The sequence below is a fragment of the Mobula hypostoma genome, chromosome 15 (genome assembly GCF_963921235.1).
Source record: "Mobula hypostoma chromosome 15, sMobHyp1.1, whole genome shotgun sequence".
Lineage (NCBI taxonomy): Eukaryota > Metazoa > Chordata > Chondrichthyes > Myliobatiformes > Myliobatidae > Mobula > Mobula hypostoma.
The window spans coordinates 5,633,260-5,649,544 of NC_086111.1; the positions used below are offsets into that span (position 1 = coordinate 5,633,260).

The 16,285-nt window shown below is 43.5% G+C and overlaps 1 protein-coding gene across 5 annotated transcripts in view; it reads left to right on the forward strand.

Moving 5' to 3' along the window:
• Nucleotides 1-16,285, forward strand: part of plxnb1b (plexin b1b) — a 373,688-nt gene that overhangs the window by 242,440 nt on the left and 114,963 nt on the right. For all 5 annotated transcript variants that reach the window (XM_063067659.1, XM_063067658.1, XM_063067662.1 and 2 more), the window contains 2 exons: nucleotides 1,081-1,181; nucleotides 10,713-10,845. In XM_063067659.1, coding sequence (XP_062923729.1) covers nucleotides 1,081-1,181; nucleotides 10,713-10,845 — 234 coding nt within the window. The remainder of the gene's footprint in view (nucleotides 1-1,080; nucleotides 1,182-10,712; nucleotides 10,846-16,285) is intronic.

The following is a 16,285-nucleotide window of genomic DNA, read 5'->3' on the forward strand; positions in this document are numbered from 1 at the left end:
ATTTCATTCTCCCTTCCCCCACACAGCCACCGTATCCCTCACCTGGTCTCATCTATCTCCTGACAGTTTGTACTCCTTCCCTTCTCCCCACCTCCTTATTCTGTTCTCTACCCTCTTCCTCTCCAGTCTTGTTGAAGGGTCTCGGCCCAAAATGTTGGCTACTTATTCCCCTCCATACATGCTGCCTGAGTTGTTGAGTTCCTCCAGCAATTTGTGTATGTTGCTCTGGGCAAGGTATGAACATAAATGAAGCATAATCCTTCAAATAGTTTAGGTGGGAAGAGCTGAGGCCCGGTGGCTAGCACTGAAGATGTGAATGACAACTCAAGCTTCCCAAACAAGGTTGTGATGGTAAGTGGAGGACTAGGGAGAGGACAGCACAACCACCGACCCCTGAGTGAAACAAAGCAGAAGATGCACAAAAATGTGTATGTCTATGACATATTGCTACAGTAAACAGGAGTGGCTGGCAGTACCACAAGGAAACCCACTTTATGATCTATATTATTAAAGTATTGAGTACAGAAGTTGGGATATCATGTTAACGTTCTATAGGATGTTGGTGAGGCCTAATTAAGAGTATTGTGTGCAGATCCAGTCACCTACCTGCAGAAAAGATATCAATATGGTTAAAAGAGTACAGACAAAATTTACAAGGATGTTGCCAGAACTTGAGAACATGAGTTACAAGGAAGATTTGAGTAGGTTAGGATTTTATTCTCTAGAACATAGAAGATTGAGGGGAGATTTGATAGAGGTATACAAAATTATGAGCGTTATAGATAGAGTAAATGTCAGCTTTTTCCACTGAGGTTAGGTTTAGGTCAAAAGTGAAATATTTAAGGGGAAATTTGAGGCAGAGGATAGTGAGATTGTGGACTGAGCTGCCAGCGGAAGTGCTGGATGCAGATTTGATTTCAACATTTCACCTTCTGGATAAGTACATGGATGAGGATAGGGGTTGGAGAGTCAGGATCCCAGTGGGACTCGGCAGAATAAGAGTTTGGCATGAAGCAGATGGGCCCTAGGGCCTTATTCTGTGCTGTAGTGCTCTATCATTTGTATCTGTTCTCATTGAAGGTACTAAAGCTTCCTGTTAGTGAATGCTCGGAGTACACGGACTGCCAGTCCTGCCTGATGACAAGAGACCCATACTGTGGCTGGTGCATACTGCAGGGCAGGTAAGTATTGAGTGGGAGGAGGAGCCCTGTTGCTTCCAATTCTCAAATCTTGCTATTGTCAATACCACAAGTGGCGTTTTGGGGAATTTGCCTGAATTTGTAAATTTCTGGGTTCAAACCTGCTGCCTCCTCTCTGTGGGGGTTGTGGAGAGGAACACAAAACTTAGCTGTTAGTGCGACACTGGCAGGGCATCGAAGTTTGGCATTCAATTCTAAGGTCGTCTGTATGCCCTCCCCAGGGAATGCATAGGTTTCCTCTGGGTGCCCCAGTTTCCTCCCATAGTCCAAAAACATATTGGTTAGTAGGCTAATTGGTCATTGTAAATTGTCCTGTGATTAGGCTAGGGTTAAATCGTGGATTGCTGGGGCCACGCAGCTCGGAGGGTGGACTCTGAACTGTATCTCTAATAAGGATCTCAGCTCGAAATGTTAGCTGTTTTTCCCTCTTGATAAATGATGCCTAACTTGCAGAGTTCATCCAGCATTTTATGGGTGTTACTCTAGATTTCCAGCATCTGCAGAATCTCTCGTGTTTGCTATTTCAGAAAGCTGCGCAGTTTTGGGCATTACCTACAGTCTGATTTGGTCATCTTGTTTCTATTATTTTCTTCCAATTGAAAATCTACAGAGGGATTCTGCTTGTCATATTCTACAAAACTTCTAGCTCTTGTTTTTTTTTTAAAGTGAAAATCTTTCCTTGAGTTCTGCATAAATGTGACCTAAAATGTGATCAGATCTTCATGTAAGTCCTAAAACTAGATAAAGGAACCCAGTTAAATAAATAACACAAAAAATATTATACTTGTTCATTTATTGAGAAAATGATCCAATATTATGTGTGTCTGTTGGAGAAGGTATGTGAATCTTTGCTTTCAGTAACTTGTGTGACCCCCTTGTGCAGCAATAATTCAACCAGATGTTTCCAGTAACTGTTGATCAGTCCTGCACATCGGCTTGGAGGGATTTTAGCCCATTCGTCCTTACAAAACTGCTTCATCTCTGGGATGTTGGTGGGTTTCCTTGTATGAACTGCTTGCTTCAGGTCCTTCCACAACATTTCTATAGGATTAAGGTCAGGACTTTGACTCAGCCATTCCAAAGCACAAATTTTCTTTTTTCTAAACCATCTGTTGTTGATTTGCTCTTATCTTTCGGATCTTTGTCTTGTTGCATTATCCAGCTTCTCTTAAACTTCAGGTGATGGCCTGCTACCCTGACATTCTCCCATAAAATATCTTGATAAAATTTACCCATGGGTTCTTTTTCACCACCTTTGGCATTGCATTTTGTGCTCTTGGTGTGATTTTTGCAGGATGCCCACTCCTAGGGAGAGTAGCAACAGTACTGAATTTCCTCCATTTGTAGACAATTTCTCTGACTGTGGACTGATGAACACTCAGGTCTTTAGAAATGATTTAGTAGCCTTTTCCAGCTTCATGCATAAAATACTTCTGAGGTCCTCTGAAAGTTGTTTTGATCGAAGCATAGTGTACATAGACAGATCTTTCTTGAGAAGAGCAGGCTCTGTCAGTAACCTGACTGAGTGTGTCTTTTTTTATCGGGCGGGGCACCTCTACGCCCCACACCTCCAATCGCATCTCATTGATTGGAACGCGTGACTACAAATAGCTTTGTTAGAAGACATTACCCCCGAGGTTCATGTACTTTTTCCAATGAATACACGTAATATGTGATCATTTATCTCGATAAATAAATGAACAAATATGATGTTTTTGTGCTAATTATTTAATTGGGTTCTCTATCTAGTTTTAGGACTTGCATGAAAATCTGATCACATTTTAGGTCATATTTATGCAGAAATAGAGAAAATTCTAGTGTTTTAAAAAAAATTCTAGCACCACTGTATCCCTAGTTGGCGAAAACTGAGTCGCTTAATGGTCCATTTCAGAAGGTAATTAAATCAACGACTTCATTGTGAGTTCAAGCCAGCCTGGGGAGAGATGGCAGATTTCCTTTCATAATTGTCAGCCAAGCCAGTACAATCAAATTGTTTCATGGGTATTGTTGCTGTTACCAGCTTTCTAGTCCCATATTCGTTGAATTGAATGTAAATCCTACCCCCACTCCCTGTTGCTATGGTGCTGTTCAAACTAATGTCAAGTTGTCAATAAGCCTAGTCTTTGGTTCAGTCTTCAAAAGACGATGCCTCAGAGAACTATCAGGCATCATTAAATTGCATCGCCAATCTCTGATTGTCTGAGAACACATTCTACACAATCAGGAGAGCTCACTAGTGCCTCTATTTTTTTGAGGGGGCTGAAGTGAGTGGACTGTGCACATCTATACTCCGTCCTTGTACAGATAGGGAGTAGAAAGCATCCTAACATGCTACAGGAAGGCTGTCCAGTGGGTAGTCACCTGAACCAGCCTGCCCACCATCAAAGACATATTCCTGCCCCTCCAGCTGATGAACTGCTTGTCTCACTCTCATCAGGGAGGAGGCTACGTAGCATCCAAGCCAGGACCACCAGACTCAAAAACAGTCCCTTTCCCTAAGCAGTAAGGCTGATCAGCACCACTGTTTTATAATTTCCCGTCTGAGTCACCTCATGTACAGGCACTCCTGTGCCTAGCGTCACTCTATGGACAAACAATTATTCTGTTCTCCTTTACACTGTGTCCTGGAAATGACATTCAACAATATTGAACCTGAAGGAGCTCCATCACGCAGAACAGACCCTGTTTTTATTGTTAGCATTGGGAGAGAGGTACAGGAACCTAAAGGCACGCACCATGTTTTAGGAACATCTTCTTCCCCTTCTACTCTCAGATGTCTGAACGGACAATGAACCTATGAATATTACCTCACTATGTTTCCTCTCTTTTTGCAATACCTATTTACTGTACAATATATATTTCTAATTGTAATTTATAGCATTTTTGTGCTGCTACAATAGAAGAACAAATTTCACAATATATGTCAGTGATATTAAACCTGATTCTGATGTTGTTTCAAAACACTAGCATTCCACCGTGGCCAAGTGTGGAGTCTGTGGGGGCAGGAGCAGTGATTTATTAAATTAAGTAGTTTACTAAACAGATGGGTGAGTTTAAGTAAATAAACATAACCTTGAAGCACAAAAAAACAAGTCTTAGTATTATTGACAAAGTTGGGTAAGGATTTTGGGAACACATATCAAAGTTGCTGCTGAACACAGCAGGCCAGGCAGCATCTCTAGGAAGAGGTACAGTCGATGTTTCGGGCCGAGACCCTTCATCCGGTCTAGTCCTGACAAAGGGTCTCGGGCCTGAAACATCGACTGTACCTCTTTCTAGAGATGCTGCCTGGCCTGCTGCGTTCACCAGCAAATTTGATGTGTGTTGCTTAAATTTCCAGCATCTGCAGAATTCCTCGTGTTTAAGGATTTTGGGGTTGGTTATTAACCAGTCAATGGAAGTACCCAGTCTATACACACTCAGTGGCCATTTCTAAACGTGTTCATTAATGTAAATATCTAATCAGCAAATCACGTGGCTGATCTGTGATCGTTTATGCATCTCAATACATAAAAACATGCAGACATGATCAAGAGATTCAGTTGTTGTTCAGACCAAAACTCAAAATGGGGAAGAAATGTGCCATTCCAGTGACTGACTGGAATGATTGTTAGTGCCAGGCAGGTTGGTTTGACTATCTCTGAGTCTGTTGATTTTGAGGGATTTTCATGCACAATAATCTCTAGAGTTTACAGAGAATGGTGCAAATAGCGAAAAAACGAGTGAGCGACATTTTGAGAGTGAAAATGCCTTGTTAGTGAGAGAGGTCGGAGGAGAATGGCCAGACTGGATCAAGCTGATATTAACTAAAAAATAAATGTGCATTACACAGTGGTGTGCGGAAAAGCATCTCTGAATGCACAACACCTTGAACCTTGAAGTGGATGGGCTACAGCAAAGGAGATCACAGTAGGTTCCACTGTTGTACATAAGGAAGTGGCCGCTGAGTGTAAGTTCCTTACCAGCAAGTGTTAGGCTGTATTTTGAGGGTGCTTGAAAGGAATTTTGTGAGGCCCTAGGGATAGGGGAATGTGATTATGCCTAGAATTATATCTGCAAGGTTTGAGGCATTTTATCACTCAGTGCTACATTATCGGGCTGAGCTGCTAGCTGTGAGCAGGCACTTTGGGAGCTTTGTTTATGTTGGTGAAAACTCACTGGTGGGGAATGTAATCAAAGGCCTTAAAATACCAAGAGGAGCAGTTGAAGACAATACAGTTTATTTGAATTGGATGGAAAACACAGACATTAAGAACAGGAGCACAAATATTAATAAATCTGCAGTAAGTTGAGAAAATAAAACCAGTCTGCCCCTTATAGGCAGGTAGATAGATAGATACTTTATTGACCCCAAAGGAAATTAGTGTCACAGTAGCATTCATTGCAAGTGCACAGGCGTACAAATATTAGAAGAGAAGTAAGAAAGATTAAAAAGTATGTTACCTTAAAAATAAGATGTAGGTCAAAGATGACAAGATTTACAAGATTTCTATGTTCACACTGGTAAGATGGTAGTGCAAGAATTACCATAATACTACACAGTAATGGGTGCACATTCACACCGTCCAGATAAGAAGTGATGGTAGTGTTGCACAGGGTGATCATGATCGTGGGGTGAGGTAAACGGAGTTTAAATAGAGGTCTGGTAAACAAAGATTAATAACTGTCTTAACAGGAGGGGTCATCACTTCCCCGGCTACAGGTTGACTCATTATAGAGCCTACTGGCCGAGGGTAAGAATGACCTCATATAGCGCTCTTTGGAGCAGTGCAGTTGTTTCAGTCTATTACTGAAAGTTCTCCTCTGTTCAGCCAAGGTGGCATGCAGAGGGCAAGAAGTATTGTCCAGAATTGCCAGGATTTTCTGGAGGGTCCTTTGTTCTACCATAGCCAGTTTGACTCCTATAACAGAGCCAGCATTTCTAATCAGTTTATTGAGCCTGTTGGCATCACCTGTGTTAATGCCATTGCCCCAGCACAACACCACATAGAAGATTGTACTGGCGACACCTGACTGGTAGAACATGTGAAGGAGAGGCCTGCATACTGCAAAGGACCTCTGTCTCCTCAGGAAGTAGAGGTGACTCTGGCCCTTCTTGTACATGGCCTCTGTGCTGGTGCTCCACTTAAATCTTTAGTCCAGGTACTTGTAGGTCCTTGCCACATCCACGTCCTCACCATCAATAGTAACAGGGAGTGGTGCAGGTTTAGTCTTCCTAAAGTCCATCACCATCTCCTTTGTCTTACTGATGTTGAGCTGCAGATGATTTAGCTTTCACCATTTGACCAAGTCCTCCACCAGGGCCCAGTATTCATCCTCCCATCCTCCCTTTATACACCCAACTATTACTGAGTCAATCAGAGAATTTCTGCAGATGACATGACAGGGTAAACAGGAAGGGAGCCAATACAGTCCTCTGTGGGGCCCCAGTGCTGTTTATAGCCACATCTCACACACACCTCTGAAACTGCACAAACTGTGGTCTGCCAGTCAGGTAGTCCATTATCCAGGATACAACGAAAGAGACATTCTGCATTGAACAGAGCAATGAGGGCTATTTGGCATTGAAGCCACTTGGGAAATCAAAAAAACATGATCCTCACAGCGCTGCCTGGCGATCCACATGGGAGTGGGCTCTGTTCAGCAGGTAGATGACAGTATTGTTGACTCCAATGTGTGCCTAGTAGGCAAACTGCAAGGACTGAGGACTGATCTGACCAGGGGTCGGAGGTGAGCCAGGACCAGTCTCTCTATAATGTGTGGAGTTAGGGCCACTGGACAGTAGTCATTCAAGATCTTCGGTCAGCCCTGCTTGTATATTGGGATCACACATGATGTTTTCCACACGGTCAGGACCCTTTTCAGGCTGTGACTAACTGTATGTGGGCCAAGCTATCAACAAAGGAGCTTAATGTTGTATTAATAGTTAACTTTATAAATTAAAGTTACAGGAAAACTCCAGAGTGAGATAATCCAGTACTTAATGAAATCTAGCAAATTTTGCAATTATATGCCAAAGAAAGTATGAGGATCAAGATTAAAAGTTGATGTACTGAAAATATGATATACAAGGACACTTGTTCGAAATTTTCAATGCACAGCTTCACTCACCACAATTGTAGAAGATTTGAGTTCATAATAAAGACCGTAAGTTTAGACCATAAGATATACGAGCAGAATTAGGCTATTTTGCCCATCGAGTCTGCTCCACCATTTCATCACAGCTGATCCATTTTCCTCTCAGCCCCAATCTCCTTCCTTTTCCCTGTATCCCTTCGCGTCCTGACTAATCAAGAATCTTATCAACCTTCTGCCTTAAATGTACCCAATGACTTGGCCTCCACAGCTGTCTGCAGCAATGAATTCTACAGATTCACCACTCTCTGGCTAAAGAAATTCTTCCTCATCTCTGTTCAAAATGTATGTCCCTCTATTTTGAGGCTGTGTCCTCTACTACGCACCCACTATAAGAAACATCCTCTCCACATCTACTTTATCGAGGCCCAGAGCCATTAAATTCTACTCATATGATAAGCATTTCAATCCCAGGATCATTTTCATAAACCTCCCCTGAACCCTGTCCAATGTCAGCACATAACCTCACAATTTGGAAGAATTCATGCTGAGGCTGTATTTAAGTTTGGTAGTAGAAATAAATGTGCAGATTATTTTCTAAATGGGGAGAAATCCAAAAATTTGAAAGGCAAAGGGACTTGAGAGTCCTTGTGCAGAACACCCTAAAGGCTAACTTCCAGGCTGAGTCAGTGGTGAGGAAGGCAAATGGAATGTTAGCATTCATTTCAAGAGATCTGGAATACAAGAACTGTGATGTGATGCTGAGGCTTTATAAGGCACTGGTGAAGCCTCACCTCGGACAGTTTTGGGCTCCTCATCTAAGAAAAGATGTGCTGGCGTTGGAGAGCGTTCAGAGGAGATTCTCAAGGATGTTTCTGGGAATGAAAAGGTTATCATGCGAGGAATGTTTGGTGGCTCTGGGTCTGTACTCACTGGAATTTAGAAGGATGGGGGGGAATCTCATTGAAACCTTTTGAATGTTGAAAAGTCTAGACTGAGTAGATGTGGAAAGGATGTTTCCCATGATGGGGGAGTCTAGGACAAGAGGGCACAGCCTCAGGATAGAATGGCATCCATTTAAAGCAGAGATGTGGAGTAATCTCTTTAGCCAGAGTATGTGAATTTGTGGAATTTGTAAAGGCAGCAATTGATAGGTTCTTAATCGGACACGGCATCAAAGGTTATGGAGCGAAGGCCGAGTGGTGAGGCTGAGAAGGGGGGAGAAAAGGATAAGCCATGATTGAATGATGGAGCAGATTCGATGGGCCAAATGGTTTAATCCTGTTCCTATGTTGTATGGTGTTAAGTTCCTGATAAATAAAGTAGTATTTCTGAAAGTATTGAAGGCACGTTGGCCCTCAACACTCAGGGTATTGAGTATAGAAGTCGGGATGTTATGTTGTTAGTTCTACAATACATCAATAAGGGTGCAGTTGGAGAATTGTGTTAAGTTTTGGCTATCCTGCTATATGAAAAGTGTCATTAAGCAGAAAGAGTGCAGAAAAGGTTTATGAAGATATTGCCAGGACTTGAGGAACGGAGTTATAGAAAGAGATTGAGTTTTATTTGTTGGGGTGTAGGAGAGTTGAGGGATGATCTTAGAGGTGCATAAAACTGAGGCACATTAAATGGTGAATGTGCAAAGTCTTTTCCCCACGGTTGAGAATCAAGATCTCGAGACATAGGATTAGGATGAGACAGGAGAGATTTAATAGAAGCCTGAGGGTCAACTCTGTCACCTGGAATGAGCTGCCAGGGGAAGTGGGCGAGGCAGGTACATTAAGAGCATTCAAAAGGTGTTTGGGTGGGTACACAGATAGGAAAGATGTAGAGGGATATGTGCCAAACATGGACAAAAAGGGTGATCTTCACTGGGAACCATATACTGGTTAGGGTGAAGGGCATCTTTCTATCCTATGTGACTCTAACCCTAAGGAACACAGTCTTTATGTTCGTGTTCCAGAGAGTCCAATGGACTAATACTTTGCAAAGTTTAGAATGAATTGAAGGAAATACCATGGTCTGAAATGTGCTTGGACAAAGTACGGTTTTTGCACCCTGTACTTGCCCTCACAGTGCTTTGGGGGCACACTTTCCAATGAGGCTTCAAGTCAAGGTTGCCACCTAAGGAGATGGACTTTGGGCTGGATCATACAGAACAGAGTCCTTGTTTGGATGACGAGGCCTGCAGATTGCATTCTGTAATAGTAACATTTCTTACAGCATTTAATTGCAGTGGCAGTTTTGTTACGGAGGAAGAGAGCTCATGCTCAGAGGTATACACAAAGTGCTGGAGGAGCTGAGCCGTCAGGCAGCATCTACATAGGGGAATTAGCAGTCAAATGTTTGGGCCGAGACCCTTCATCATGACTGGAGAAGAGAGAAGAAGCCGGAGCAGGGTGGTGGAGTGAGGGGAAGGGTATACAGTAAGCTGACAGGTGATAGGTGAGACCAGGTGAGGGGCAAAGTGGGAGGTGGTGTGGGTTTGGAGCAAGAAGCTGGGAGGTGATATTTGGAAGAGGTAAAGGGCTGCAGAAGGAGGAACCTGGTAGGAGAGTACAATGAGCCATGGAGGAGGGTCACCAGAGGAAAGTGATTGACAGGTGAAGAGAGAATGGGAATGGAAAAAGAGAGATGGGGAGTGATGAGAAATGACCAGGTCTGGAGAAATCTGTGTTATCTCATTGGGTTGGAGGCTACCTAGATGGAATATGAGATGTTGCTCCTCCAACCCGTGTGTGGTCTCATCATGGTAGTAGAGGAGGCAGTAGATGGACTGACAAAATGGAATGGGAATAGAGGTCGAATCGTAATAACCAGCCACTAGGAAATCCCGTCTTTTGTGGTGGACGGAGAGAGATTGGAATGACCTCTAAGGACCAGGTGGTGACTGCACCAGCTGTATGATTAACCACCTTTACTGAATTAATAAATAAATTGTCCTGTGTAAAGCCCTCAATCACAGGGTAAAAGGTTCAGTAATTTACCACTGTGTTATGAGAGGTTGCCATATTATTTCACAGGCTTTGATGAATTTGTTCTCTTTAAAAGAGGCTGACACTCTTTTCACTGTTTAAATATTACCTTTATTTGTCACGTACATCAAATCATACAGTGAAGTACATCATTTGCATCAATGACCAAAACAGTCCGGGGATGTCTGGGGCCAGTCCGCAGGTGATGGCATGTTCCCAACACAGCATGCCTACAACTTCCTGCCCATGCGACTTTGGAATGTAAGAAATCACATGGGGAATGTGCAAACTCCTTAGACAGCAGTGGGAATTAAACCAAGGTCCGTGGCGCTGTAAATTGTTATGCTACTGTTCTGTTAAATAATTGTTTGCTTGAGTTTACAGTTGTGATACCAAAGAGCACAGTGGACAGACCTCCCAGTCATGAGTCTAGTATTAATGCAACTTCCCTTTCAATCTGCAGGTGCAGTAAGAAGTCAGAATGCAGGAGAGCTGGGGAAGGCATCCAGTGGCTCTGGAGCTACAGGGAAGATCAGCAGTGCCTGGGGGTTCATGCTCTGACCCCAGCTAACATCAGCAGGGAGGAGCATAAGCAGGTGAGCAGGTTTTCAGCCCAAAACGCCAACTCTTTATTCCTCTCCATAAATGCTGCCTGACCTGCTGAGTTCCTCCAGACTTTTGTATAGGTTGATGAGCTTCTGGTTGAGGGAAGGTGAATGTTTCGTATGGTAACCTTGCATCAGAACTGATGAGGGAGATGACTTTAGAAGGAAGGCTAAATAAAAAACACAAGATTTTGCAGGTGTTGAAAATCCAGAGCAATACAGACAAGATGCTGGAGGAACTTAGTTGGTCAGGCAGCATCTGTGGAGATGTTTTGGTCCAAAACCCTTCATCAGGACTGTAAAAGAAGGGGGAAGATGCCAGAATAAGAAGGTGGGGAAGAGATCTTCCCTCTTCCTTTCCAGTCCTGATGAAGATTCTTGGCCCGAAATGTCAACTGATTATTCCCCTCCATAGACACTGCCTGACCTACTGAATTCATTCAGTATTTTGTGTGTTGCTTTCTAAACAGCAGTGTCAGGAGGATTCAGGCTGGTGATTTTCTGATGGGAAGGATTGTGGGGCATGTTTTCTCACATGTCCAGCTAAACTTTGGCAAGGTACCTCCCAAGGATGTGGAAGGTGAGCTGTATTGAACAGCTTGGGATCATTGTACGTTCCAATGGGACCACCCACCCACCATACTCCTCAGAGTGCAGTGCTGTGGCTTATGTGCAGCATTTCCTAAGGATCCTGCCACAGACACAGGTAAAGCTGAAAGAGATGGTGGGGGGGGGGGGGGTCGTGGCCTTGCAGTCTGTCAGAGCTGCCATTGATTTTGCGAGCCTCCAACGTTTAGAATTTAAAAGCTATTAAAACTAAAGTCAATGAGAGAGATTAGCTTTATTTGTCACATGTACATCAAAACATGTTATGAAATGTGTTGTTTGTGTCAATGATCAAGATGAAGTTTAATTGTTTTTCCACCATACATGAATACAGTCAAATAAAGCAGTATTCCTCTGGGGCCAAGGTACAAAACACAGTATCAACAGTCAAACACAGCACAAGGCACATATAGCACATATAAAACAGTAAGTAAACACATACAATTGCACACAAAAAATATGTAGGCCAAGTCCCTGAGTGACATGTCCTGTAAACTGATGGTACATCGATGTTGTTGGCAAGAACAAGCAGCTCTCAGCAGGGCACAGACGAATGTATGGGTGCGCACAATCCAGCTTGTCTTCTACTGGGCAAACACTGGAGGGCAGCACTGATGGGAGGGACCAGTCCCCGTCCCCAGTCCAGCATGGACGCCGCACGACACTGCCCCTCCTGGACTGCTGCAACAGGCAAGTCTGCGGCAAGAGGCAGCGTCCTCTTTACAACTGAGGCCACGCAACTCCCCCGCTGTTAATCTCACCAATAAACCAATGAACCAGACTTGCAGTTATTTACTTTTCCAACGACTGTCGGTGTCTTGTGACCACAAGAGAAATGACCAAGACAATGATATGCTGTTAGACTGCATTCCACCTTCGCCTACCAACTCTGATGCCTTTCTGTAGCAGGCAGCAACGCTGTTTGCACCAGTACCAGTTCCTCCGCCAACTCGCTGATGGGGTAGCTCTGCAGTACTTGAAGTTCTCAATGTCCAGCATTGTCTTGCAATCATAAAGAAGACAAAAGGACATTTGGTTGGCCCTGGAGAGGCTGCTGCGTCTGAGTGTGCTGCTAACTTACTGGAAAGATGTCGTCCAAGCACGTGCTGAGGACAGGCCACAATGACCACCATGTCCACAGCATATCAACCCAAACCAAACCCATATGTCTTTGGGATGTGAGAGGAAACTGGAGCACCCAGAGGAAATCCAAGGGGCCACAGGGAAAATGTACAAATTCCTAACAGGAGGCTGAGGGGTGATCTGGTAGAAGTATTTACAAATTATAGATTATAGATTGTCTTTTTCCAAGATGCAAATGTCAGATGCTACAAGGACATAGGTTTTAAGGTAAGAGGGGAAAAGTTAAAGGAAGTTGTGTGCTTTTTCTCTCAGTGTAGGATTGTGCTGCCAGAGGAGGCATTAGAAGCATATGATGGAATTGTTTCAGAGTTGTTTAGATAGTCAGGAAACGGAGGGATAAAGGCCAAGTTCAGGCAGACGGCATTGGTTTAAATTTGTCTCATGATAGTAACTGGCCTATGGCCCTAATGGCCTGTTCCTGTGCTGTTCCACGTAAACACTCTCAATCATGGTGTAACATAATTTATTTTCTGAGAGATTTTCCCCATGTACTCTTTAATTCAAAATATCTAAAGCTTGTTCAGCTTACCTGATTCGGCACATTCAGTTTATTGATGGGTCTTGAAATATTGAATATTGAAAGGCCTAGATTTTGTGGATGTGGTGAGGATGTTTCCAAGAATGGGTGAGAACACAGCCTCTGAATAGAGGGACATTGTTGTGTCTGTGCAGAACTACCTATCAAGTAAATGAAAGCACACACATGTGAAATGGCTTTAACTGGTCTATTGAGAGAGAGAGAGAGAGAGATGCATAGACAACAGCACACGTGTAGACAGTAGATCAACATGTAGTGCTAAGGGGGTGGGGGTCATTGCTCCAAAAGAAGTAGATCTAATCATTACACTTCCTCCCCTTTCAGGTCAATGCAACATAAACTGTACATGCACAAAGCATTCAATTTCCCTTCCATAAACCCATATTCCAAATAAACGTGCTTTCACAATAACAGCCCAAACCTAACCTGGCGAGTGGAATCAGGTTTGATAGATGTCTTGTCCAAGAGAACATTCTGGGTTTCCAGCGTCACGTTGCTGTCAGTGACATGATCGTCATTGAGAGGTGAGTCCGGTGACTGTAATGTGTCCGTCTTGTTGGGTGCAGTCGACTCGGGTGTGTTCTTTGATTGAGCATCCAGTATCTAGTCCACATGACGTCTCCATGTCTGATCTCCAACATCCACTGTATACATCAGTTCCTGTAACTATCCTACCGGGTGTCCACTTGTCTTCTTAGTAATCATACGCCAACACTTGCTGTCCAATCTGGATGCTCGTTGCTGCTTCACTTGACAACTGGCTAAACTGTTTCTTCTGCATTTCCCTCTGTAGATCTGGTTTCAGGAGTCTATGCGAGATCTTGGATTCCTGTTCATGATTTGTTGTCGCATGAATGGAGTACTGATACGTTCAGAGGAAGTTGTCCATCTTGTGCTGTAGAGGAATGTCCTCCTTGTCCATAGCTTTAATGAACTTCTTGAAGGTTTGGATTCGTTGCTGGGTGGTGAGGAGCTGACTAGGAATTAATGATGTCATTTTTCTTCATGAACAGTCAGAATTCTAATGTGTATTATGGTCCGTTATCACTCACAATTTGTTCTGGTAAGCCATTTCTGGCTAAGGTAGTCCTCAGAGCGGAGACAGTCTTTGCTGAGGTGGTTGGGATAACCTCCAGCCACTTCGAATGAGCATCCACAGCAATCAGAAACATGGAGTCCATGAATGGCCCAGCAAAGTCGATATATACACTTTGCCATGGTGAGGATGGCCACAGCCACGGGTGTAACAGTGCCTGTGGGGGTACGTTTTGAACTTTATGGCATCCTGAACAACTTTTGGCCAAGTCTTTAATTTCTACATATGGCCACCATATGTAGCTCCGGGTGAGACCTTCATCTTGATTGTACCCAGGTGTCCTTCATGCTGATTTTCTAACACTCTGTACGCCGTTTAGAGGGAACCGCCACACGGGATCCACACACCGGCATTTTTTGACATACCAATAGTTGGTCTCACTAAGAACTCTGGAAACGTAGGAAACAAAGGGTTACCATGTTTCATAGACTTCTGTCAGTGTCGGGTCATTCCTTGTTACCCTTTGTATTTCAGAATTTATTACCAGCAAAGGGTCCACCAGTGAGGTGTGGAACACTTCTGCTGGGTCACAGTATGAAGACTTCTTCATTTGCCAATTGTGGAAGACATGACAAGCTATCAGCATTGCTGTTGTTTCATAACCTTGAATTCTATGTCATAAGGGTGGGCTCCTAGGAGTAGTGCCCAACATTGTAACCAGGTAGCAGTCATCACTGGAATTCCCTTCCTGGATGAAAATGGACACAAGCAGCAGGTGATCTGTCACTAACATAAACTTTTGTCCATAGAGGTAGTGGTGGAACTTCTTTATTCACCATACTAGACTAAGGGCCTCTCGGTCAATCTGTGCATAGTTGCATTCTGTGCTTGTTGATGTAATTGGGCATTCAGATCCATTTTTCTTACTGTGTGACAAATGACTTCAAACCCACAAGGGGGTGCATCGCATGCCAGTCTGATGGGCAGGGGTGGGTCATAATGGGTGAGCAGTTCATCAGATATTACTAGTCTCTTCGTTCCCTTGAATGCTTTTTCACATCTTTCTGACCATTTCCACGTTGTTCCTATCTGTAATGGTGTGGTCAATGGGTGCACCACTGTTGCAATGTTTGGGAGAAACTGGTGGAAGTAGATTACAAGGCCCAAGTACGACCTGAGTTGTGATGCGTGTTCTGGTTTGGGCACCTGTAGTACTGCTTCAGTCTTCCCTTGTGACTTACGTAAGTCACGCTTGTCAATGAAATGTCCATGATATGAGATTTAGTTCTCGAAAAACTCAAATTTCTCCCTCTTTGCAAACAGACCATAGAGCTTTTAGAGGCTTTGATTGTGTGCCAGTCTAGTTGGATTTTTCTTACCTATTCACGCCCTCCATTTTTCACCACATAAAGTTCTAAATGCAGTGTTTGGCCTCCATATGTCACCTTCACTTTCAGTTTGTCTTTGGAGTTTCTTTTTTGCCTGTGTAGGTCTTTATCATCACTGAGGTCTTCTCTAGTGGTATCTTAGAAAACAGTCTGTTGTAGTCAGTCTCTGGAATTGTAGACAAAGCTGACACTGTATCCAGCAACAGTTTCAGTTTTACCTGAGACACATCTATTGTGATCCATAATTGCGATCGGCATCAGTTATACTATGCAGTTCTCGGCATGACAGTTCACCTCTGTCAGACTGTATTGTCTGGTTCTGTTTTACATTCAATAACTTTATGCATTTGCTTAGCTTTGTGTTTGAGACTTCTCATTCGGTTGTGCTTTTTGTCTGCCTTGCACACTCTCCATGTGACCTTGCCTGTGACACTTCCTGCAGGCTTTTTTGAACCAACGAACATTTGCATCATTGGGAGTATTTACCACATTGATAACATTTTTGGCTTTTTGCACCATTCATTTCACATTCTAACCTTTTCTGTAGTTCTGCTGCATCCTTTGCTGCAGTCTCTAACAATATTGCAATGGCCCGTACTAAGGTTAGGTCTCTTTCCGCCAGTAGCCTCATTTGACTATGCATTCCACATACAAGCCTGTCCCTTAATGCATCAGAAAGTCCATCTGTAATGTCACTGTACTGGGAAAAGTTGCGCAGTT